Source organism: Sus scrofa, chromosome X (assembly GCF_000003025.6).
Source record: "Sus scrofa isolate TJ Tabasco breed Duroc chromosome X, Sscrofa11.1, whole genome shotgun sequence".
Taxonomy (NCBI): domain Eukaryota; kingdom Metazoa; phylum Chordata; class Mammalia; order Artiodactyla; family Suidae; genus Sus; species Sus scrofa.
Window position 1 is genome coordinate 7955417 of NC_010461.5, and position 25398 is coordinate 7980814.

Here is a 25398-nt window from a genome sequence, read left to right on the forward strand (position 1 = left end):
CAGCCCTTTGTCAATTTTAAAATAGATATTTCTCTTCCAGGAGTTTGATGGTGTCTTGTCTTATATTTAAGTCTTTCAGCCATTTGGAGTTTATTTTTGTGCATGGTGTGAGGGTGTGTTCTAGTTTCATTGATTTGCATGCAGCTGTTCAGGTTTCCCAGCAATACTTGCTGAAAAGACTGTCTTTTTCCCATTTTATGTTCTTGCCTCCTTTGTCAAAGATTAATTGACCATAGGTGTCTGGGTTTATTTCTGGGTTCTCTATTCTGCACCATTGGTCTGTATGTCTGTTTTGGTACCAGTACCACACTGTCTTGATGACTGTGGCTCCTTAATATTGCCTGAAGTCTGGGAGAGTTATGCCTCCGGCTTGGTTTTTGTTCCTCAGAATTGCTTTGGCAATTCTGGGTCTTTTGTGGTTCCATATAAATTTTTGGATTGTTTGTTCTAGTTCTGTGGAAAATGTCATGGGGCATTTGATAGGGATTGCAGTGAATCTGTAGATTGCTTTGGGGAGTATGACCATTTTTACAATATTAATTTTTCCAACCCAGGAGCATGGAATATCTGTCCATTTCTTTACATCTTCTTTAATTTACTTAATGTTTTATAGTTCTCAGCATATAAGTCATATAACAAATGCTGGAGGAGGTGTGGAGAAAAGGAACCCTCCTGGACTGTTGGTGGGAATGTAAGCTGGTACAACCACTATGGAGAACAGTATGGAGGTACCTTAAAAATCTGTACATAAAACTACCATATGACCCAGCAATCCCACTCTTGGGCATATATCCGGACAAAACTTTCCTTAAAAAAGACACATGCTGGAGTTTCCATCATGGCACAGCAGAAATGAATCCAACTAGGAACCATGAGGTTGTGGGTTTGATCCCTGGCCTCACTCAGTGGGTTAAGGATCCAGCATTGCTGTGAGCTGTGGTATAGGTCGAAGACTCGACTTGGATCTGGTGTTGCTGTGGCTCTGGCACAGGCCAGCGGCTACAGCTCTGTTTAGACCTCTAGCCTGGGAACCTCCATATGCCGTGGGTGTGGCCCTGAAAGAAGTAAAAGACAAAAAAAAAAAAAAAAGACACACGCACCCACATGTTCATTGCAGCACTATTCACAATAGCCAAGACATGGAAATAACCCAAATGTCCATCCACAGATGATTGGATTGGAAGATGTGGTATATATACACAAGGGAGTACTACTCGGCCATAATAAAAGAACAAAACAATGCCATTTTCAGCAACATGGATGGAACTAGAGAGTCTCATACTGAGTGAAGTCAGTCAGAAAGAGAAAGACAAATACCGTATGATATCACCTATGTCTGGAATCTAATATACAGCACAAAGGAACCTTTCCACAGAAAAGAAAATCATGGACTCGGAGAATAGACTTGTGGTTGCCAAGGGGGAGGGGGAGGGAGTGGGATGGATGGGGAGCTTGGGGTTAATAGGATGCAAAAACTGTTGCCTTTGGAATGGATTGGCAATGAGATCCTGCTGTGTAGCCCTGGGAGCTATATCTAAGCACTTATGATGGAGCATGATAATGTGAGAAAATAGAATGTATACATTTATGTGTAACTGGGTCACCATGCTGCATAGTAGGAAAAAAATTGTATTGGGGAAATAACAATTAAAAAAAAGTTATTTCTTATTTTATTGATCATAATCAAAACACACTTATTAAAGAAAATCTATAAGGCACAGAAAAATGTAAAAAACATGATACTAGAAAAATACCTGATGCAGAAGTAATCACTTAATATTCTGGTTTATTTCTATGCAGTTTTTTCTCCATGAAAAAAATATACATATGGAGTGGAAGAGAGGGGAGTGAGAGAGAGAGAGAGAGAGAGAGAGAGAGAGAGAGAGAGAGAGAGAGAGGTAGGGAGGAAATACTGCTGTTTTCACTCAATATTATGCTACAAGAATTTTTATGTCAGTAAAAATTTTTGTAAATGTCATTTATAATAGATGCAAAGTACTCAATTGTATGAATGTGCTGCAATTCACTTCATCTTCTCCTTTGAATGGCATTACAGGTCCCCTCAACATACATGCACTTGTTTTGATACCGTAAATATCCTATTATAACAACTCTGTACATAGGTCTCAGTTTACATTTCTGAGTCTCTCAAGATCATGTCCTAGAAATAGGATTATTAGAGCCCATACATAAAAATGAGTTATCTAGCCCAAACTGTCAGTAGTGCCAAGGTAGAGAAACCCTGCTCTAAAAAATTAGGTCTCTTCAAGGAAAAAAAAATAATACATCTATCTCCAACTAGAAATTTCAACAACAGTTCCCAATATCATTAAATAGTCAATGTTCACATAAGGTTCATAAACTGCAAGAGACTTGTGTGCCGTATATAGTCTCTTACTGTGTATATTTCTCTCCCTATTTTTCCCCCATAGTTGGTTTGGTAAAGAAATAGCACGGGCGTTCTCTTCGTGGCTCAGTGGTTAATGAACTTGACTAGGATTCATGAGGATGGGGGTTCGATCCCTGGCCTTGCTCAGTGGGTTAAGGATCTGGCGTTGCCGTGAACTGTGGTGTATGTAGGTCACAGACGCGGCTTGGATCCTGCGTTGCCATGGCTGTGGTGTCCGCCAGTGGCTACAGCTCTGATGCAACCCCTAGCCTGGGAACCTTCATATGCCTCAGGTGCGGCCCTAAAAAGCAAAAACAAAAACAAAACCAAAAAACCAAAAAAACCAAAACCAAAAACCAACACCAAAAACCAAAAGAAATAGCCTGGATTTCCCACTATAGATTTCCCCTGTCTGGATGTGGACACTCCATGGTGACATTTATATGTTCTTTTCTCCACTTTACTTCCTCTAAAGAGAGTAACAGACAGAGTTTTCTATGATTCAAGTTTGAACTTGGGGGCAAGAATACTCCATGGGAGGAATTGTGCACTGCCTTAAGGGGGCACAGAATGTCTGAATGACACTCCCTTTTGCTATGCAAGCCATTCATCATTGCCACCGATGATCACTGTCTGTACTTATTGTTCATTCGTGGCTCATTTTCTCTTCATTTGGGAGCATCAGTTACAAGGGTGGTGCCCGACTGTAGCTGCCAATGGTCGTTTTGTAGCCACACGAAGAGAGCTGGTCGGAGCGTAGAGACCATGCATCTCAGTAAACAGACCAGCAAACACACTCACGCCTTCATGGCATCATGTGCTTTCTGAATCCACTTGTGCTTAAATCTAGATATGATACTCAGACTTTTGGGATGTAAATGGGACTTCCTTTTGAGGGGGGGATTTGCTTTGCTTAATCAGGTTTTATCTGGGTTCTTCTCTCTTGCCACTGAGAGTCCTGATTAGTCCAATACATAATTAAATTGGAAATAATTTAAATCTTTTTTTCTTTCTTTCTTTCTTTTTTTTTTTTTTTGTTAGGGCTGCACCCGAGGCATATGGAAGTTCCCAGGCTAGGGGTCAAATCGGAGGTGTATCCGCTGGCCTGTGCCACAGTTTACAGCAATGCTGGATCCTTAACCCATGGAGCGAGGTCAGGGGTTGAACCTGAGTCCTCACGGATGCTAGTCAGATTTGTTTCTGCTGAGCCACCATGGGAACTTTGAATTTAAATCTTTATAACATTCTTTCCATCCAGAAGCAAAGTAGACATCTTAATTTGTTTCTTAATTTCTTAATATGTCTCGATAAAGAAAGCTTTGCAGTTTTCTTCAAAGTTTCTTCTTATTATAGATCTCTAGGTTTATTACATTTTTATATTAATATAAATGAATTATTTTGTTATACTACATAACTATTGCTCTTAAATAAACATATATATCTTTTTCTATATTTATTTTATGGTCTTGCCATGCTGCATATTAAGTAGAAGACTTTTAAATTGGTATTCTAGAGCTTTTCAGTTAGAAAAGATAATATCCATACATACCCGTTTATCACTTCTACATCTTATAAGTGTTATCCTGAATTTCTAGAATCATTCGAGAGAATCATGTTGAAAGGCTAGTCATTGCTGATTTGCATTAAGTACATCTGGGTATTTTGCTCTTAGACGGAATTTTGCTTTGCATCTATTTTCAAAAGACTTCTGTTCCCTCCTTGTTGCTGCCATCAATTCGTCTGCCTTATAACGGATACCAACCCCCAGGCTAATTTATTGCTTCTGCCTCTCTGGGAGCTTGAAAACAGGATAATCAAAGTATTAGAATCAAATATAGAATTACATGTGTTCATCTACAAAATGAGCGTAAGAAGTATCCACCTCAGAAGCTGTTCAATTATGCAATTAATGAATGTACATAAAATACTTAGAATTGTATCTGGCAGGTCCTGGCTGAACGAAATGAGTCTTTTTGCACAAAACAGAAAACCTGAAAATAATCGTAGGTCTTAGTAATTTTAATTTTGGCTGCATTAATTTTCTTGCTGGTCCAGTGATTTCCAAATAGCAGAAATTTCTAGGAAAGTGAGATATCACATAAGGGCTCTTTCTTCCCAGGTGAGACTATGCCTTTGGCTGAATTCCTCCAGTCTGTTCAGAAATGCCCATTCCTATCTCATCATTTCCTCAATTATAGTGTTTTTCTACTCAGTAAAAATGACTGTGATTTCAAAACTAACTAGCTAGTGAATGATTGCTATAATTCCCATATGCCAATTGATTATGATGTTGTCAGTTTTTGAAAGCAATTCATTTTCCAGTACAGCAGATGACAGCCTTCAGACAGCCAATGCCAAGCTCTGACATAAGGCTTTATAGCCATTTTCCTGAAAGAGAAGATACAGTCTAGGCATTCCATCACCTTGACCTAAGACAGCTACTAATAAAAACGGGTGCACATGAAAAAAGGCGTAGATCCAGCAGAGAAATGTGACTTTGGGACACCTTGGCCCGGAAATGGAGGCGATCACCTTTCTCTCCTTTTCACCAGCAACTAAAAGGGACATCAGACCCAGGGCACTTGAATCTCAGGCTCAGGGCCTTCAGGAAACGAGGGCAGGCATGATAAGCAGGAGGCCCCGCCCGAAAATCAGCCTAAATCCCGGAAATATAATAGAGCTTGACTCTTTGTTAGCTTGTCTGGGTTGCTGCTTCTGTGTTCGTTTGAATTGTGCTCTTGGGGAAAGTAAGGATGCTTCAGGAATTTTGGCCTTATGGTATAGAGAGCATCGGAGGAAGAATACAGCGGAGAACGGTAGTGGACACACGCCGGGATGGCATCAAGCTCACTGTCCACAGCCAGTTCGGCAGAGAAAGAAATGAGCTTTGATGCATGATGGTTAGGCTCAAGTCAATCAAACTCTCGGCCACCCATTTCAAAACCTGGCAAATAGAGTCATATGAAAGAACTGGTTTTGTTTCTTTTTTTTTTTTCTTTTTTTTTTTTGTCTTTTGTTGTTGTTGTTGTTGTTGTTGCTATTTCTTGGGCCACTCCTGCAGCATATGGAGGTTCCCAGGCTAGGGGTCCAATCGGAGCTGTAGCCACTGGCCTACGCCAGAGCCACAGCAACGGGGGATCCGAGCTGCGTCTGCAACCTACACCACAGCTCACGGCAACGCCGGATCCTTAACCCACTGAGCAAGGGCAGGGACCGAACCCGCAACCTCATGGTTCCTAGTCGGATTCGTTAACCACTGCGCCACGACGGGAACTCCTGTTTCTTTTTTTTTTAAATTCTCTGAAGAATTTGCTTTTCTTTTCTTTTACTCAAATGAATTGATCACCTCTGTAGGTGTATAATGATCATCACAATCCGATTTCACAGGATTTCCATCCCACAGCCCAAGCACATGCCGCCAGTCCCCAAACGGACTCCTCCAGAGACCAAAAGTTTTTCAATGTCTGGGAGTCAGCATCTGTTCTGCAAAGAAGTTCCGTCTGTCCTGAAAGAACTGTTTTTGAAGTTGGCTCTTTTTTTTTTCATTGGGTTAAAGTGACCAGGATGAATATCTGTTTGAACTTGAGCATGTCTCTGATTTTTCCAGAACCATTTGGTCTTAACACCACGGAAACTCGGAAAACAATCAGGGTCATGAAAGATCACTCAGGTTACCTTTTGTCCTTCAGGCCCTAAACTGCACTGTAATATCCAGCCCCCCAACCCTGCCAAAAATAAATGAACTGCCCTGTTTTTTAGTGATCTTAAAGGAAATGCTATTTTACAAATTAGTATTCATGAAATGTTATCTTCAAAAGGAAAATAGAAGGACATGCCAGGCTTTCTTTCACAAAAGCAGCTACTCAACCTGGCACTGGATTTTTGCGTGACTGGAGTAGAATTTTCTCCTTTAGAATTCCTTCGAGTGCTGACAATTCCCTCTCTACATTCTTGACAGAGAAATATTACAGTTCTAAATGCATAAGTCCCATTTTCCACCTCGTAGTGAAGTTTAGGCTGAATTTCCATATACCAAATTTCCATAGTACTAAACTCTTGAGCTGCTAAGCCATTTTAAAAACATAGTTCTGTTCAAGTAATATTGATTGGATATTTACATTGTGTTATCATGATACTAAGTACTGGGAATTCAAAATGACTAAGACATTTTTCTAGACCTCCAGTGTACTTTCCAAGGAGACACACACACACACACACGCACACACACTAAAAATTTGTATAAATAAAGTTTCAATATATATTAATTTTATTAAGGTACCCATATGCTGTCTAGTGACACTAAATATAATGGAGTTGATTAAGAGATTTGGATATATCCTTATAACAAAGAATATATCCTTTATAATTCTTATAAAGTCCTGCTTTTATTAGAAAGAAATAGAGGAGGACAGAGTTCCTGTTGTGGCTCAGCCGGTTAAGAATTCAACTAGTGTCCATGAGGATGTGGGTTTGATCCCTGGCCTCGCGAAGCGGGTTAAGGATCCAGTGTTGCCACAAACTGTGGCATAGGTCACCGGTGTGGCTCCGATCCTGCATTGCTATGACTGCAGTTGCAGGTCCGATTTGACCCCTAACCTGTAACTTCCATATGCCATGGGTATGGCCTGAATAATAAAAAAATAAAATGAAAGAAGAAATAGATGAGTATGTTAACAGTTGCTATGTCTAGGAGTTCCGGCTGTAGTGCAGTGGGTTAAGAATCTGACTGCAGTGGCTTGGGTCACTGCAGAGGCCCCAGTTGGATCCCCAACCCGGGGCAGTGGGTTAAAGCCACACTGCAGCTGTGGCTCGGATTCAATCCCTGGCCCGAGAGCTTCTATACGTCACAGGTGCAGCCATAAAATTAAAAAACAAACAAACAAACAACAAAAAAAAAATAGCAACATGCAGAAAACCAACAACCCCCCCAGTAGTTATGTCTATATGATAGCCTCAGAATTTGCTTTTCTGTTTCTTTTTTTTTTTTTTTTTTTTGTCTTTTTGCTATTTCTTTGGGTCGCTCTCGCGGCATATGGAGGTTCCCAGGCTAGGGGTCAAATCGGAGCTGTAGCTGCCAGCCTACGCCAGAGCCACAGCAACACGGGATCCGAGCCGCGTCTGCAACCTACACCACAGCTCACGGCAACGCCGGATCCTTAACCCACTGAGCAAGGGCAGGGACCGAACCCGCAACCTCATGGTTCCTAGTCAGATTCGTTAACCACTGCGCCACGACGGGAACTCCCTGTTTCTTTTTTTATTCATTACAATCAATGTGTTATCTTTATAGCAAAAAAAATTTAGCAGTTACAGTGATGGACTTCAAATATTTCTCAATAAAACTGGGAAAAAAGAAGCAATTAATAAACTCTTCTCATGGCTTTAAAATGCATGCTAACACTACGGCAAACAAATTCAGCCTGGAGAAATGGCCGTTTGATGAGCCCAAAGTCTCAAATTCAGCAAAAACTTTAAAGATCTATGTTATTATATTTTTTTATCTTTGTCTTTTTTTTCAGGGCTGCACCCATGACATGTGGAAGTTTCCAGGCTAGGGGTCACATTGGAGCTGCAGCTGCCAGCCTACACCACAGCCACAGCAACTCCGGATCCGAGCCTTGTCTGAGAGCTACACCTCAGCTCATGGCAATGCCAGATCCTTAACCCACTAAGAGGGACCAGGGATCGAGCCCATGTCCTCATAGATACTAGGTGGGTTCATTACCACTGAGCCACAACAGGAACTCCTGTATATTGTTTTAAAGTCAGCATATTAAGGGGGACTTGATTGCCAAAAGAGTCACTGTGAACAAATTTAAAGTGGACATCTTTTCATAAGAATGCAAACAGCAGTGCAGAAACCTGTTGTCCCAAACGCTTTCTTTCCTATTCACTTAAGGAATGGTTTTCTCATCTTTTTTTTTCTCTTCAAGAAGCTGGACTCTTGGAGTTCCCATCGTGGCTCAGTGGTTAACGAATCCGACTAGGAACCATGAGGTTGTGGGTTCGATCCCTGCCCTTGCTCCGTGGGTTAAGGATCCGGCATTGCTGTGAGCTGTGGTGTAGGTCGCAGATGCGGCTCGGATCCCGCGTTGCTGTGGCTCTGGTGTAGGCTGGCAGCTACAGCTCCGATTCGACCCCTAGCCTGGGAACCTCCATATGCCGTGGGTGCGGCCCTAGAAAAAGGCAAAAAGACAGACCAAAAAAAAGAAGCCGGACTCTTATTTATTTATTTTTTTAGACTCTTATTTCGTAAGGAAGCCTCGAGTGACCTCGATGTATAAAAAAGATAAAAGTGGCTCTGCTTTGTCTCAAGGGGGTCCTGAGGCGAGATCAGCCCCACAGATCTGGCCCTCCTCTCAATTCCTTGGCCTCAAAGGTCACTTCTGAGGACCCTTTGGGGCTGGGAGTCTGCATACCAGTCAAGTTGATGTCTCCCAACCCACACCATCTTGTTTGGCCCTTCTGGGGGGACGCGAACACTCCTATCTGTAAACTTTTTTCACAAAGAAAATCTTGGCCGAGCGCCTGATCCAAGGAACAAAGAACTGAAAGTGGACGCCTCAAGGAATATGATGCTGGAATAAAGGAAAGTCTTTGGGATTTGATCGCTGACAAACAAGTCTGCTTACCGTGTTTTTCTAGATGTTGACAGCAGCTATCCACCAGCCTGGGGACCTGTCTGTAAATAGGATTCAGACTGAGTTTCTTATCTCGGGCTTTTTCTTTTTTGTTTTGAGCCTCGGCAGGCAAAGAGAGCTGTAAAGCTTCCAGCAGTCGAGACTGATTGTCATCAAGGTCCGTGATGGAATCCACCGACATCGCCCCCTGCAAACGACACACAGCCATGAACCAAGAGTGCAGAAAGTAAAAAAGACAGCGTCCTCCAACGCCATCCAATACATTCGGTTGCCCGTGACTATTCGTGACACTTGAAATGTTACTGTTTGGTGGTAACTGCGTTGTTTGTATATTAAAATGAGAAAAACCCAACCACCTTCTGAAAAAAGGTAGGAAACCTCCACAACGTAGGGTAAGGTAATGACAGTTACAATTTCAGCCAGAGACCACTTTTTTCCAAATGTGAGACAAGAGATGGCAAACATACAATTAAAATATTTTGACCCAACCGCTTCATTCCCTGAAGCAAGAAAAAATATCACATATTTGATGAATGAGGTCAAGTCAGCGAAATCTTGTGAATAAAAAAATAACTCAACCCCGACTCTAGGAAGTAGATTTTTAAATAGGAGGATTCCATAAACACGCCTGGTTTCCCCAGAAGTACTTTATTAGGGGAAGAGTCCCAGGAGACGGCTGTAGCGGACTGGGGAAATGAGAACGGGAAGCGAAAACAGCCAACTGAAGGCAGCACCACCTCGCCCACGGCGAGCCTGTGGGCAGCTGCAGCCCAGCTGCCCTGGGGACCTTGGAGAGATCGTGCAGAGCCTGCATCTCCGAGCTATCTCTGCTAAGAAGTCACAAGGTTCAAGAGCCATTGCTTAAAGGCAGCTTCTGGGGAGTTCCCGTGGTGGCTCAGCCATAATGAACCCAACCGGTATCCATGAGGAATCGGGTTCGATCCCTGGTCTCCCACAGTGGGTTAAGGATCCAGCATTGCGGTGAGCTGTGGTGTAGGGCACAGACATGGCCCAGATCCATTTTTGCTGTGGCTGTGGTGTAGGCTGGCAGCTGCAGCTCTGATTCAGCCCTTGGCTCGGGAACTGCCTTATGCCGTGGGTGCGGCCCTAAAAATGAAATACAATAAAGGCAGCTTCTGGTAGGAATATGAAGGTGACATGCATGCCTTCTTCCTTACAGCCTATCGCCTGCATAGTGGGTGCCACTGGCCATCAGAGAAAGCACCCCCGTCCCCTGCCAAGACCTAAGGTCATGACAGCTGGGAGGCGGGCTGGCGTGCGAGGCATGGTGACGGCTGAGAGGAAGGACACCCACGATGTCTCTAGGACCACCCACCCTTTGATGAAGCATAGAGGAAGCAGCTGGCTGCTGGCGTCCTAGCAAGGCCTGGGTAGAGGGGAAGGCATTGGGAGGCCCACTGCCTGGGCTTGGGATTCTCTGAAGGCTCCTGTCTGGCATTTTGGTGTCACTGCCGTCTAGGCTCATGCGTGCCATCTAAGAGGGGGATGGATGGCAGGACCAGAAGAACAAATCCGTCATGCAAATTCAAATCCTCCGCGATATAGGCATTTCCTCTGTTTTCAACACAGTGAAGCCTTGAAAATAGTGGTGGCGCAGGGACCCCTCAGTCTGCAAGGGGTCCTCAATGCGGTAGGCGGGCTGAGAAGTGCGGTTTGTTTTTGTTTTTGTTTTTTTTTCTTGCTTTTTAGGACCGGACCCACGGCATATGGAAGCTCCGAAGCTAGGGGTCAAAGTGGAGCCTACGGCTGCCAGCCTAAACCCACAGCCACAGCAACGCGGGATCCGAGCCGCATCTGCGACCAACACCACAGCTCACGGCAACGCCGGATCCTTAACCCACGGAGTGAGGCCAGGGATCGAACCCGCAACCTCATGGTTCCTAGTCGGATTCGTTAAAGAAGTGCGGATTTGAACTGGGAAGTGTCTGGGGTTTGAGGGCCGTGGTCTGTGGCTGGAGGTGGCAATGATGCGGGCCTTCAGGCGAGAAGAAATGGAGACAAGATCTTCCAGTGACCTAGGAAGTTTCAGAGACGTGCAGCAACTGACTGCGCTCATCACCAACTCGTTTGCCTGGAAAGTCAGCTTTCCTGGATTGAAATGGGAAATGCGTTATGCCAAATGATAGCACAGCGCTTAGACCATGGCACTCAATAAATGGTACCATATGGTTATAATATTGATTTGAAAGAGGGGAGTTCCCCTCGTGGCTCAGTGGTTAATGAATCCGACTAGGAACCATGAGGTTGCGGGTTCGATCCCTGGCCTCGCTCCGTGGGTGAAGGATCCGGCATTGCCGTGAGCTGCGGTGTAGGTCACAGATGCGGCTCGGATCCCACGTTGCTGTGGCTCTGGTGTAGGCCGGTGGCTACGGCTCCGATTCGACCCCTAGCCTGGGAACCTCCATATGCTGCGGGAGCGGCCCAAGAAATGGCAAAAAGACAAAAAAAAGAAAGAAAGAAAGAGGATACGTGTGCATGTATGCATGTGTGTGTGTTTCTATGGTTACGCTTGAGCAAAAACCAGGTTTCTTTGATAAGAGAAAAAAATCCCTTTGTTTATGGAGCAAATTCCCTCAGCCAGGCGTGGTTCTTGGATGAGATGAAGCGATTAAGGAAAACCCCTGGCCCTGCCCTGGGGCCGCACAGTCTCTTGGGGGACATTCTGGTACCTCAACAGAAGAGGACACTGGTTGGAGAAGGTGTGGTAGAACATTCAGGATCTCCCGGGGAACCGCGGAGAGGCATCCAACCCCTCGGAAAGGGGTCAGGGAAAGGCTGTGAGGCGTGTCAGGGGCTTAGGGCTGGTGCAGATCCATGCTCCCTGCATGGCCCTGTGGACAGCTACCTGGACGCAAGCTACATTTCCAGTTCTTCAACTGTCCTGACATCGGTGTCAGAGAACACACGGGCCCACTCACCCTCCTCCTGACCCGAGGAGCCGGCTCCGGGGTGTTGGGGGATGTGGACTCATTTGGTGTTTCCGAGGTGGAGCTGAGAGATGAGTTACTGCTTGAGAGTTCCTTGTTCTGCCTTTTATTTCCAAACGGGAGCAGGGCAGCCACAAAATCAGACGCGTCCTTCTGCTCATCCCTCTGGGAGTCCTGCTTGAGTTTGTAGGCCCGGTCGTTGGCGATGACCTGGGATAAGGGCATTCCAAACGCCTGGGGGGTGAATTCTGGAATCAAAACACAAACACGCACCTTCAGAGAAAGCCTGGGCCCCCGGAAGCCTCTCAGCCAACGTGGCAGATCCCAGGGCACACATACTCAAAGGACCGTTTTCTGAAGAACTGATTCATCCGACAAAATCTGGAGATGGCTTTTGTGTTTGTCAGCGTGGCCAAAGTTTTCTATTTCCGTCCAGAAATCTGTTATGTATTAAGGGCATGGGTGTTAGGGATCTAGGCCTCGGGTTTTCTCCATGTGTGTCCAGGATGTTTTAAAGGAAATAACTTTGGAGAGAAAGGTGACGTTTTTGATGGGATGGATGTGACACTTCATTCTCATGCGTACAAGCCGTTAGGCTTGGAGGATGTCTCAGAAGCCCCCAAAGCTTTCATGGCCTGAGAAGACTGCATGTATACCCTCATTCGACAGGTACTTACTTAACCCCTGCCATGTGCTGTGTCAAGCTACGCGATGGGGAGCCCCAAGCTTACAGAAGGTCCAGTCCGCACTCTTGAAGGGTTCCGAGCATGGGGCGGGGGGCTGGAGAGGCAGATACGTAAGAAACTGTGACAGCGCTGGTCAAGCCCCGCAATAGAGAGATGGCAACGAAGTGGCCACACTTCGCGGTTCCCAGGAAAGGAGCCAGCGGGTGACATGAGAACTCCCGAGGCAGAGGAGCAGCTTGGGATGAAGTCTGCTCCTTTTCCTCTGTGTGCCTTGTCCCCACATGCTGCCTCCAGGTGCTGGGTTGGGGCTGTCCCTCTCAGGACCTATACTCAAGCCATTCTCCGGGCCACATGCAGACATGGACACTCACCACGAAATAAATACTCCGGTGAGGGGCCAGGATACAATTGGTTAGACCCTCTAGAAAGGACAATTTGGGGAAATGAGCACAATGCAGAAATCCACGGCTTTCTTTGAGATGTATACAGAGCTGCATTCTGGAACTCTAAATCCATTTGTATACACATACCCCGTACACCTGCTGAACCTCAGGGATGGACATTTTATCAGTAGTATTTTATTTTATTTTATTTTATTTTGTCTTTTTGCCATTTCTAGGGCCGCTCCCGCAGCACATGGAGATTCCCAGGCTAGGGGTTGAATCGGAGCTGTAGCCACCAGCCTACGCCAGAGCCACAGCAACGTGGGATCCGAGCTGCATCTGCAACCTACACCACAGCTCACGGCAACACCGGATCCTTCACCCACGGAGCAAGGCCAGGGATCGAACCCGCAACCTCATGGTTCCTAGACGGATTCGTTAACCACTGCGCCACGACGGGAACTCCTATCAGTAGTATTTTAAATGCATGCGAAAAAGCATTAAAAATGAAGTGCATGATTTCTTTGAGACTCAAAATTATCTCTCCTAGCAGCAGAAAACTGGAGCCTAGCCTCTCCCTCGTTTTTATAACCCTTATGAATAAAAGCAGAATGATCAAGGGAAAACAATCCTAAGGTTGTATGTTCTTCGAAAGAAAACAGCTAACATTAGATCAGGTGGAAAGAGGCTCTAAAAGGTTTTCGTCTTTGATCCATGGCAACGTTTTTAACATCACTGGGCTAATAGTCAAGTCTGCATTAAAAGCAGAAATGGCACTTAAAAAGTCTCCATCTCTTGTTCTATCAAAACATGTAATTCATTTTGAAGTGAAAAAAAAAATCCAAACTTCAGCATTTCAGGATTTTCAGAGGATGCTTACCATTCTCTATCAACAAGCTAGATGGCATATGATCAGACAAAAAATAATTCAGGTATGGGTTTTGAGGGATCAATGTGGATGGTGTAGCAAGATCCAACACTTGCTACTGCCAAAATTAGAAATTCGCCCTCCTCGCAAAATTAGAAATCAAAGGGGGAGTTCCCGGTGTGGCTCAGTGGAAACGAATCTGACTAGCATCCATGAGGACGCAGGTTGAATCCCCAGCCTCGCTCAGCGGGTTAAGGATCTGGCGTTGCTGTGAGCTGTGATGCAGGTCGAAGAAGTGGCTTGGACCCCACGATGCTGTGGCTGTGACTGTGGCTGTGGCTGTGCTGTAGGTTGGCAGCTGTAGCTCCAATTCGACCCTTTGCCTGGGAACTTCCATATGCTGTGGGTGTTGCCCTAAAAAGACCAAAAAAAAAAAAAAATCAAAGGGGACACATCAGGAGTTACTGTGTAAATCACTGGTATCTTGTCTATGGGAATAATCAGAGAGTCTTACTTCCAAAAGGTTGGGGAAAACCTAGGCAAGGCTGAGAGCTACTCGGAATATATAAAAACTGCTGGGGGACAATAATAGAAGAAAGGACATTGACAAATGCATCAAGTGGCATGTGTCTGCAGGCATACACACAGCAGGGACTCAGTATGACATGAGGACTATTGATTCCTCTCCTAGATATTTTTTCCACATAAAGAAAACCAACCAGACTCTGTTAGAGATTTCTAATATCCCTGGAAAAAAGAAGAAAAATGGTTTCCTTGGGTATCTGTCATTTTTAATATCTAAAAGTCAGCCACTCTACTTAGAAATTGGGATAACCGAATACAAATTAAATGGATGGAATACATGAAATCATTCTTCTCACATGGCTCTTTAATTTCTCTTTTATTTCCCTTCAAGATATGTAGCCACCTATAACAGATTCTTATTTTTCTCTAATAGGCTTTCTCTCCTGGCTGAGATTATTTATTCTTTCAGTGGTAATATTTTGATCAAGTCTCTTTCATTTCTCGTTGCTTTCTCCTGAGAACTCTCCCAAGCTTCAGAAAGGAGGCAGATGGGTCAATGCTCTAAACGTGTATGGCAGTGTCTAGTGTCTGGAAAGTTCTAGGCAGGCTTCCATGCATATGACTGCTTCTCAAAATACAGCTGTTGTGTACAATAAGGTACCACCTCGCACTTGTCAGAATGCCCGTAAGTAAAAAGTCTACAAATAACAAATGCTGGAGAGGGTGCGGAGAAAAGGGACCCCTCCTACACTGTTGGTGGGAATGTAAATTGATGCAGCCACTATGGAAAACAGCACGGAGGTTCCTCAAAAAATTAGAAATAGAACTACCGTATGATCCAGCAAGCCTCCTCCTGGGCTTATATCCAGATAAAACTACAATCCAAAAAGATACACGCACCTGTATGTTCATAGCAGCACTATTCACAACAGCCAAGACAGGGAAACAACAAGAATGACAATGACAGGTGACTGGATTAAGGAGATGTGCTACATGTACACAATGGAATACTACTCAGCCACAAAAAATGACATCATGCCATTCGCAGCAACATGGAAGCCACTAGAAACTGTCATACTAAGTGAAGTAAGTCAGAAAGAGAAAGACAAATACCCTATGATATCACTTCTATGTGGACTCTAAACTATGGCACAGATGAATTTATCTATGAAACAGAAGCAGATGCACAGACAAGGGGAACAGATTTGTGGTTGTCGAGGGGAGGGAGTTGGGGGAGAGATGGGTGGGGAGGTCGGGGTTAGCAGATGTCAGCTCTGATACATGGAGAGGGTAAACAACAAGGTCCCACCGTAGAGCACAGGGAACTATAATCCATGTCCTAGGATAAACCATAATGGAAAAGAACATTCTAAAAAGAGTATATATAACTGACTCACTTCACTATACAGCAGAAATTAACCCAACCCTGCAAATCAACTACACTTCAGTGAAAAAAAACTATACGGCTATTGTGAAACTGAGGACTCAGCACAAGCCTGTTGAGCAAAACCCTCCTTTATGTGGAAATGAAATGTTGGGCGCACATGCTTATCTGTGGGTGCAAAGCTCTCGTGTTAGGGGGACAAAGGAACCTACAGACACTGTGTTGATAGCAGCTAATAAACTGGAGGATGGGTTTTTAAAACCATTAAAGCATTACCCAAGACTCGGTGTTCTGGGGCCGGGGACTGTGTGTATCAGGTTCTCATCTATAGTATGTGTTGACGAAGGGGACTGCATCCTCTGCTGTCCTCGTTGGCAGAGACCGTCTCTGCTCCCTTCCCAGGATCCTCAGGGGCAGCAGGGGACATGCTGCTAGCTGGCCTCTCGGCTCTCTCCCGAAATTTCCAGGTCTGCCCCGTCCCTGCTATCTTTTGTGATCACAGCTCAAACCTTAACGTTACCAGATGTGATTTGGCCTCTGGAATCAGGCTTCCTCCCTCCACCGCTGTCTCACTCCCACCCCTACCTCAAGTCCATGTTTACACCGCGGTGTGACAGTCCACTTAAGGACACAACTCCCTCCTTAATACACTTTGTTTTTTTTAATGTTTAAAATTTTTTTACTACTCAATGAATTTATTATATTTACAGTTGTACAATGATCATCACAATCCAATTTTACAGGACTTCCATCCCACAACCCCAGCGCATGATGTGTCTCAGTGTTCTCAGCACGCAGACCAGAAGCTGGGCTCACGTGCTTCTGGAATCACACGCCCTCTGTTTCGCGCATCTCCAGTAAGAGCTCTCCATGCATTCGAGAATTTCTAAATACCCATAACTGATACTTGCTTTTTCTGTTATTTAATATGACACAAAATAAAGCTGTACCAACTATCCCTGCACTGTGCTACTTAACAGCTCACACACAATAACCTACTTAGACAGCGAGGGACAATACAATGTTAGCTTGATGGAATTTCAGCATAAAGAAAGGTGCTAGACTTGAACCATCACCAGAGTTTATGTTGATAAATATATGGCATAATCTGAAAATATCCTGCAGAGCAGGGAACCTAACTCTCCGCAGTAAAACCTGTTCCCCTTGTGCTCTGATGAGGAACCCCAGAAGCTGGAACAAAACAGCTCTTTTTGAACCTTTTCCCCCCAAAGTGTTCCTTTTTGACACAAGAAGGAAATTTTCTGAGGTTCTGAAAGTTTAAAAAATACTCTTCGGTGGCCAAGTAGTTTAACTAAGAGAAATTAAGGACTTGGGCATTTTCTGTGTGAAAATATATTTTCTGAACCAGCATCAATCCTGAATTAACTTCCATGTGGAAATCACAAGTCATGAGGACATTGCTTAAGTGGCAGGAGGGACACAGATGTGTCACATGATCTGCTGTATATTATGTCAAAGCAATTAAATAAAACACAGGGCATGAGTCATTCTCAGTGAATCAATTAATATAGCAGCCTATCAAACATTTAATGAATCACTCTATCGGGAGAGCAATTCGATTCTAAAAAGCTGTTCCAATTTATTTTTAGATGGTCTAACCCAAGAGGTCATTTAGAGTTTCCTGTTTTCCTTCTTTCACTCTTGGATTCAAATGATTTTCATTTTTTCGCATGTGCAGCTGTTATGAACCCAAATGCGAATATGCAAATGCAAGAAAACAATGTGAACCAATCACAAGCGTAGGAGACCTGCATCCATGTAATGGATGCAATGACATACACAGGACTTTATGCTCAGAAAAGATGCCATGGATTTAGCTTCATTGAAGCCTAGGAAACTGTCTTTTTAACGATCAAAGCTACTTTTAAAAAAACCCTCTTTTGCCATCAATCCTGATATTTCTCTCTTTAGTTGGATGGGTGATGTGTCTTTTCTTTGGCACCAGTAGATCTGCCTTCCTTTTCCCAGCCAGCACCCTGTACAGCATCATACAACGTTACCGGGAGTTCCCTGGTACTCCATTAAGGACCTGGCATTGTCACTGCTGTGGCTCGGCTCACTGCTGTGATGCAGGTTCAATCCCTGGACTGGGAACTTCCTCATGCTGTGGGAATGGCCAAAAAAAAAAAAAAAATCAAAGAAATAAAAAAAAACACTATCAAGTTTTCACTGAGCCTACATAATATATAAAATATGATTTGGTCTGCAAATGTATAATAGCACAGGGCACATTGGTTGTTTACTTCTCCAGGCCCTTCCTGCCCTACCCTTACTTCCAGCTGTTTCCTTTCTTTTTCTTCTTCTTTTTTTTGTTTTTGTCTTTTTGCTATTTCTTTGGGCCGCTCCCGCGGCATATGGAGGTTCCAGGCTAGGGGTCGAATCGGAGCTGTAGCCACTGGCCTACGCCAGAGCCACAGCAACGCGGGATCCGAGCCGCGTCTGCAACCTACACCACAGCTCACGGCAACGCCGGATCGTTAACCCACTGAGCAAGGGCAGGGACCGAACCCGCAACCTCATGGTTCCTAGTCGGATTCATGAACCACTGTGCCACGACGGGAACTCCCCAGCTGTTTTCTAAAATAAGCAAGCACACACACACACACACACTTCTCCCTCTGTTGAGGGAATTCCAACACCTTTTGCAAAAAAAAAAAAAAAAAAAAAAAAGACGCTCATTCTGCTTAGTTTAGCCCAAATGGGCATTTCTGAAGAATCTCCTAAAGTCTACTTTTTGAGTGTTCAGATCGCAGTACCAATAACCTCATCTTAGTATAAACAACTTTAAAGATTACTAATATCAGTCTGAATGATCCCTTGAATAACTCTATAAACACTGAGAATTACTGTAATAATCTAACGGGGTAAACATCATCCATGGCAGGAATAGACCAAGTTACGACTCTAGTTTAAAAAAGCTACTCTGGCTACTGATATTCGTTTAAAAGTAAGGGCAAGAACACATGAACCAATGAAGGAGAATATAATATATCAGACAGTAAGAGGAGCTGGACAAAAGTTAATGTCCTTTGCATTTACTATGTCGGCAGTAGATTCTGCTGCGCTAGCATGTGCCTTGGTGAGTACACTGGAAGGCACCAGAGGTCTCATCTTAGAAGGTGCACAAAGGAGTCCCCATTGTGGCTGAGCGGAAACAAATCTGACTAGCATCCGTGAGGGCGCAGGTTGGATCCCCGGCCTCGGTCAGTGGGTTAAGGACCCGGCATTGCTGTGAGCTGTGGGGTAGGTCACAGACATGGCTCGGATCTGGCATTGCTGTGGCTGTGGTGTAGGCCAGTGGCTACAGCTCTGATTCCACTCCTAGCCTGGGAAACTCCAAATGCTGTGGGTGTGGCCCTAAAAAAAAAAAAAAAAAGAAAGAAAAGAAGAAGGTGCACATAAGTAGTTGATAAAATGACTTGTGCCCAGTACCCCCACAGACCAATGGGATCAGATTTTCTGGGATGGAGGTCTGGGTATTGGAATTTTTCAAGGTTTCACAAATTATTCGACTATCCAGTCATGGGCAGGGATCGGTGACATGTTCATTTCCTTTTCTCCAGTTTGAGGTAACTATTTAAAGTGTCTGGAGAGGAGTTTCCGTTGTGGCACAGTGGTTAACGAATCTGACTAGGAACCATGGGGTTGCGGGTTCGATCCCTGGCCTTGCTCCGTGGGTTAAGGATCTGGTGTTGCCATGAGCTGTGGTGTAGGTCACAGATGCGGCTCGGATCCCGTGTTGCTGTGGCTCTGGCGTAGGCTGGTGGCTACACCTCTGATTGGACCCCTTGCCTGGGAACCTCCATGTGCTGTGGGGGCGGCCCTAGAAAAGGCAAAAAAAGACCAAAAAAAAAAAAAATAAATAAATAAAAAAATAAAGTGTCTGGAGATATTCTGGTTGGAGGTAGTGCTACTGGCATTGAGAGGTAGACACCACGGATGCTATTAAATACCTCACACAATGTACACGGCACCCCCACAACAAAAAATTATCCAGTCTAAAACATCAGGAGTCTCCAGGCTGAGAAATCATGCTCTAAGAGAACTAAAACCTTGGTTTTCCAGTCTTTGGAATTCTTTTATCTCCTTTTGGTCCAAGAACCACATGTCATGACCCTTGAGGCACAGTTCAGAATAATGCGCGTAAAGTCTGGGATCTGTGGTGTGCCTCGGTCTTTTCTAATGCTTATCACCATGCAGGTATTTTTCTACCTTCGGTTTCACTGCCTTTCATTACTTTTCCAGCAGAAATGCAGTCATTATGTTGAAGAACTCGAAGGTGAAACATGTGGCGCTCTCCTCCTTCAACACTCGTTCACTGTCACATAAAATGGAAACAGGTTCATAAGACCCCACCATTTGGCACCCATTTCACATGGGACCAGAGAAACAAGCCCCAAAAAGATGGACTGAGCTAACAGGGCCCGGTGCCCATTATGCAGGCTCGGAGAACCTTAGTTAAGAATGACCACAAATACCTCTGAAAGAATGGTTCATGTGTCAGTTTCCTAAAGAGACATAAAAGGGGAGACTACAAAGAGAGTCAACCGTTCTCAAAACACATGGGGCAAAAAAAAAAAAAAAAAAAAAAAAAATTAAGCACGCTGTGATCTAATATTAAAATGCTGAGAATGGCCCATCTTCAGGAACCATGAGGATGTGACTGTTTCTTTCCAGTAGTCATGGCTGGGGAATCCAAACTCGTTCTTATTCAACTAGCCCTGCCTAACTATCTGGAGTTGCCAGACAGCTGGTTACTGTTAGAGATGCTATCCATGGCCACTCAACCCAGGTTTTCCTTGTGCATTGCTGATTGGCCGGCATCATAATTGGAACCATAAAGTTGGCTGAAGTCATACTTTGCTCAAACCAGTTGAGCTCATCACTTCAGCACAGGGCTGCTCAAACACAAAAGAGTAGACCAAAACAGCCTTTAATGACATTCCCTCATAGAAATCCAGTTTCCATTATAGAGTTGAACCACGTAAATCTATGCAAGTCAAAAACCCCACCAAATTCAACCATGATGTTCCATGGAAGATGCATTGGCTGTAGTCCATTTTGTCCTTTACCTCTGTCTTTGTTTTTCTCCTTCCCTAGTGAGTCCAGTTTCTTTCTCAAAGATTTCTTTCTCTTTTGTCCATCTGTAAACAGTAAAAGAAAGAGAAATTGTAAAAACAAGTATATACGTGTATTTTACATTACTGATAACCAAGTTTGAGCAAAAGCCTGACTTTTAATTTTACTCCTAATCTGGCATTTTAAACAGAGTAATGACTGAAAACTACACGAAAATCCTTGCCTTGGATTGTACACATAAGGCAAATCTTGGTGTATGCTCTTAAATTTTGTTTCAATCATGGAAAGTACAGGGAGCTTACCTCCTTCAGAAGTCATTTAGTTTTGACACTTAGATGTGTTTGCTTTTACTATTATATGAGTCTCTTCCTAATCTCCATGCTTATGCAAACCAATGTCATCTTGAATTAAATCTCCATGAGAAGACAGTCAACAGCACATATGGCTTCGATATTCACGAGCTAGTAGAGAGTAACTGGATAAGGAAATGAATTTGAGGTCTAAAGAATTCAAATAGAATTACTGCTGCCTCATTTGCAGACTATGTGACTTTGGACAAATCTCAGTGTCTTCATCTATAAAAAGGGAATTTCGTGGAGTCGTGAGAATTAAATAAAATGATGCATATAAAGTGCTTAATGGGGAGCTTGACATATGTCCATAAATCCATACCTGATTTCTTTTGGGGTGTTGCATGGTATTCCATGGTATAGCTATACCATAATTTAATTAAGCCCCATTAATGAACATTGGGGTTGTATCTAATTTTTTTTTCTAGAATAAGTAAGGCAGTAATCCTTTCAGCATTTTTGTACTTGCAACAGATGTCCTTAACTGGTTAACTCACCAAATAATATAGATACCTCTCATATCAGTAGGCAGCTGCAATTGAATTCCTAGGATGTCATCATAAAACATTGGCAGGCATCACTGCAAGAATGCGTTTTGGGATAATGCAGCTGTCAACTTAATGTGTGGGAGGTGCCAATCAGGAATCCACACTGCTATCAAACAGGAGAAAGGCCGCCCATGCCACAAGAAAACTCATGTTTCAGTGGGGGATTAAGAATTGCTGTTTGTTTTCCCCAAGAAATACTTAAATGTGTAGCAAAGAGATTCAGCCCAATAAAACTTAAAGGCCAGACTGATACCAGGAAAAGACAGACTAAGCATCCTTAAACAGAAATGGGCTTTCCTAGCATCCTCATGGGGCGCCAGATGTTCCCAACGCCTCCTCTCTGACTTTTTGGAGGCAAAGGACATCACAAGATAATCAACAGGCACACTCACTCCCTTCTTCCTTTCAAAAAGCAAAGAAATGTTATAAAAATGATTCTCCTCCCACAAAATGGGAATAGTTCAGAAGAGTCTTTATTCTTGCAGGCGTGAGACTTGTGCAGGTGAAGATTATATAAATCAGCTGAGATGCAGCAAAGGGCCATCGGTCTCTTTTATCATGTGTGTATGTTCCTAACTTCAGGGTCTAAAAGATGATGTCTTGTGATGATCGCTCTACAACTATAAACGTAATAAAATTCATTGAGTGAAAAAAACAGATGATCTCACTATAGGGCCTGCTGTGACTGATTACATACAGATAGACAATAAACATACGAACTGCACAAGATTCTAAGCTGTTCTCCAAATAGGACTGGCAGGTCTTTCACTTCGTAATACTGCGTTCATCACTAGTTCATACTACCAAATAAATTTGACTGTAACAAGAGTATATTTCTCTAAAAAGTCCTGTCATTTCTTCATTTTAATAGTTGACCCAGAAGAATAACTAAGCCATATATTACGGCTTAAGAAATTTTTTCATAACCAGTGGACAGATACTAAATTTTAAGTAAGTTGTCGAAGAACCAGGATATATATATAGGCTAGGGGACACTTTTTAAAGATACAACAATTTTTTTTGGCTGTGCCTGGGGCATGTGAAACTTCTCAGGACAGGGATTGAACCTGCACCATAGCAGTGACCCAAGCCACAGCAGCAACAACACTGGATCCTAACCCATTAGGCCACCAGGGAACTCTGATTTTGTAAAACTTCTTTTAAATTAGAGGATGTATGATATATAGAGATGTGTATAAATATAAACATACAGTTTAAGTAATAATTAGGAAGTCACCTCTCACATAACTTACAGCCAAATTCAGACACAGACTACTGTACCTGAGGAGCCCTCTGTACGCCTCCCCCCCACCTCCCGTTCCCCAGGTAATCGCTGGTCTGACTTTTTGCAATATCCATTCTCTGCTTTCCTTTATATAGTTTTACCATCTATGTGTGGTAAAACTATAAAAAGAATATAATTTTGTTTTTCCTAGTTTTGAGTTCATAGAGATGGAATCATAATGTAGGTATTCTTTCTTGCCTCATTTATTTCCTCCATCAGTCCTTTCTGAAATTTATCTTGTTGAGGCAGGAAACTATAGGTGATTGCTATACAGTGTTCTTCCGAATGAATATACCACACTTCATTTACCCATTGAATTGTTGACGGAAGTTTGCGTTGTTTCTAGCTAGAGACTAAATGGGATGGATGGGGAGTTTGGGTTTGGTAGAGGCACACTATTATAATTAGAATGGATAAGAAATGGGTTCCTGCTGTACAGCACAGGGAACTATGTCCAATCTCTTGGGGTAGAACACGATGGAAGATAGTATGAGAAAAAGAATATATATATATATATATTATATATATATATTATATATAATATAATATTATATATATATATTATTTTATGTGTGTATATATACGTGTGTGTGTGTGTGTGTGTGTGTGTGTGTGTGTGTATGACTGGGTCGCCATGCTGTACAGTAGAGATTGACTCAAAATTGTAAATCAACTATACTCTAATGAAAAGAAGAAAACTTTTGTTCACGTCTTCCTATGTAAGTGTACAAAAATCTAAGACTGGTTCTTAAAGTGTGCTTCTAGGACCAGTAGCATCAGTATTGCCTGGGACATTGTTAGAGTCACAGATCCTATGGTCTCACCCCAGACCTACTGAATCAGGAACTCTGGGGTGGGCCAGCAAGCCATCCAGGGGATTCTGGTTCACACTAAAGTCTGAGAACCAAGGTTCTAGGGTATATATGGAGAAGCTGCATATCCAGGCCAGGGTGTATGCAATCTTAGGCTTTAGCAGGTAACATTGAACTCTTTTCCAAGTAGTTTTGCTAACTTATAGTCCCACCAGTATGAGAGTTTACGTAGTGCCGTGAGGATAATGTGTATTTCAAGCTCCCAAACTCCAAACCATATCTTGAAGCCTCCTTATAGGAAAAATGTGCTCTTTGTGAAGGTTGACCTAGCATAAAAAATACTTAAGCTATTTACAACAAATATTATACTTTTTACTTAATTAAACAAAGGGGAATGTTACTAATAGGCAACTAGATGAAGTGATGGGTCATGTGCAATAATGTGTAAGAAGGCACCGCTTTAGGATGCCATTTTCTCATTTAACATCCTCAGGAAAATGGGGAGTTCCCACTGTGGCTCAGTGGGTTAAGAATCCAACTTGTGTCCATGAGGATATGGGTTTGATCCCTGGCCTTGCTCAGTGGGTAAAGGATGTGGTGTTGCCACAGCTGCCATGTAGGTCACAGACAAGGCTCAGATCCGGCGTGTCTGTGGTTGTGGGCTGCAGCTGCAGCTCTGATTTAACCCCTAGCCTGGGAACTTCCCTATGCCACAGGTTTAGCCATTAAAAAGAAAAAAAAATCTAGAGCTGTGCAATAAAACTGCTCATGCCTTCTCTTTTCCCAATGGTTTGCTGATTGAGTCTCCAGCTTTTTTTTTTTCTTTTTTTGTTTTTCTTTTTTTGTGAGCCACTGCTCACAGCAACACTGGATCCTTAACCCACTGAGTGAGGCCAGGGATCAAACCCTGATCTTCATGGATAACTAGTCGCATTCATAACCCGCTGAGCCACAAGGGGAACTCAGTCTCCAGTTTTTGAAGAGCGCCTTTTCTTCCCATAAGGCATAGAAAATCTTCCCAGGAGACCGCCGTATTATGGGCCTGCAACCATACAGAATAGTTTGTGCTCAACCAATTCATCAGATGTCAATAAGTGTGATAAGGGCCATTCCACCTTTAAAAGAAATTCAAGATTGCTAACTATCCATACTGCACAGTGATATTTTTACAGGGCAAATGGTGATGAGCAACTGCTTACTAAGTGGTGCTCTTAACCTCTACCTGTGCTGTAATGAGGAAAATGTGGTGCCTACTTGACAGAAGTGACATTTAAGGCCAGACAGAGGGACCAACATGTCCAAGGTAATATAGAATTAGAGAGGTAAGAGAAATGCACAATCTTTAACTCTAAACACTGACCAGGCTTGGCATGAGTCATTTTTTCATGTATGATATTATCTAACACACATCGACACACAATCCGCTGAGGTAGCTGTCTGATTGACTCATTTTACAGTGGAGGAAATTAAAATCAGAGG

General features: G+C 43.4%; 1 protein-coding gene across 5 annotated transcripts in view; it reads right to left on the bottom strand.

Moving 5' to 3' along the window:
• ARHGAP6 (Rho GTPase activating protein 6) overlaps window positions 1-25398 on the bottom strand; it is a 530729-nt gene that overhangs the window by 44566 nt on the left and 460765 nt on the right. For all 5 annotated transcript variants that reach the window (XM_021080043.1, XM_021080046.1, XM_021080047.1 and 2 more), the window contains exons 3-5: window positions 20918-20989; window positions 11970-12226; window positions 9022-9217 (exon numbers count right to left, since the gene is read on the bottom strand). In XM_021080043.1, coding sequence (XP_020935702.1) covers window positions 9022-9217; window positions 11970-12226; window positions 20918-20989 — 525 coding nt within the window. The remainder of the gene's footprint in view (window positions 1-9021; window positions 9218-11969; window positions 12227-20917; window positions 20990-25398) is intronic.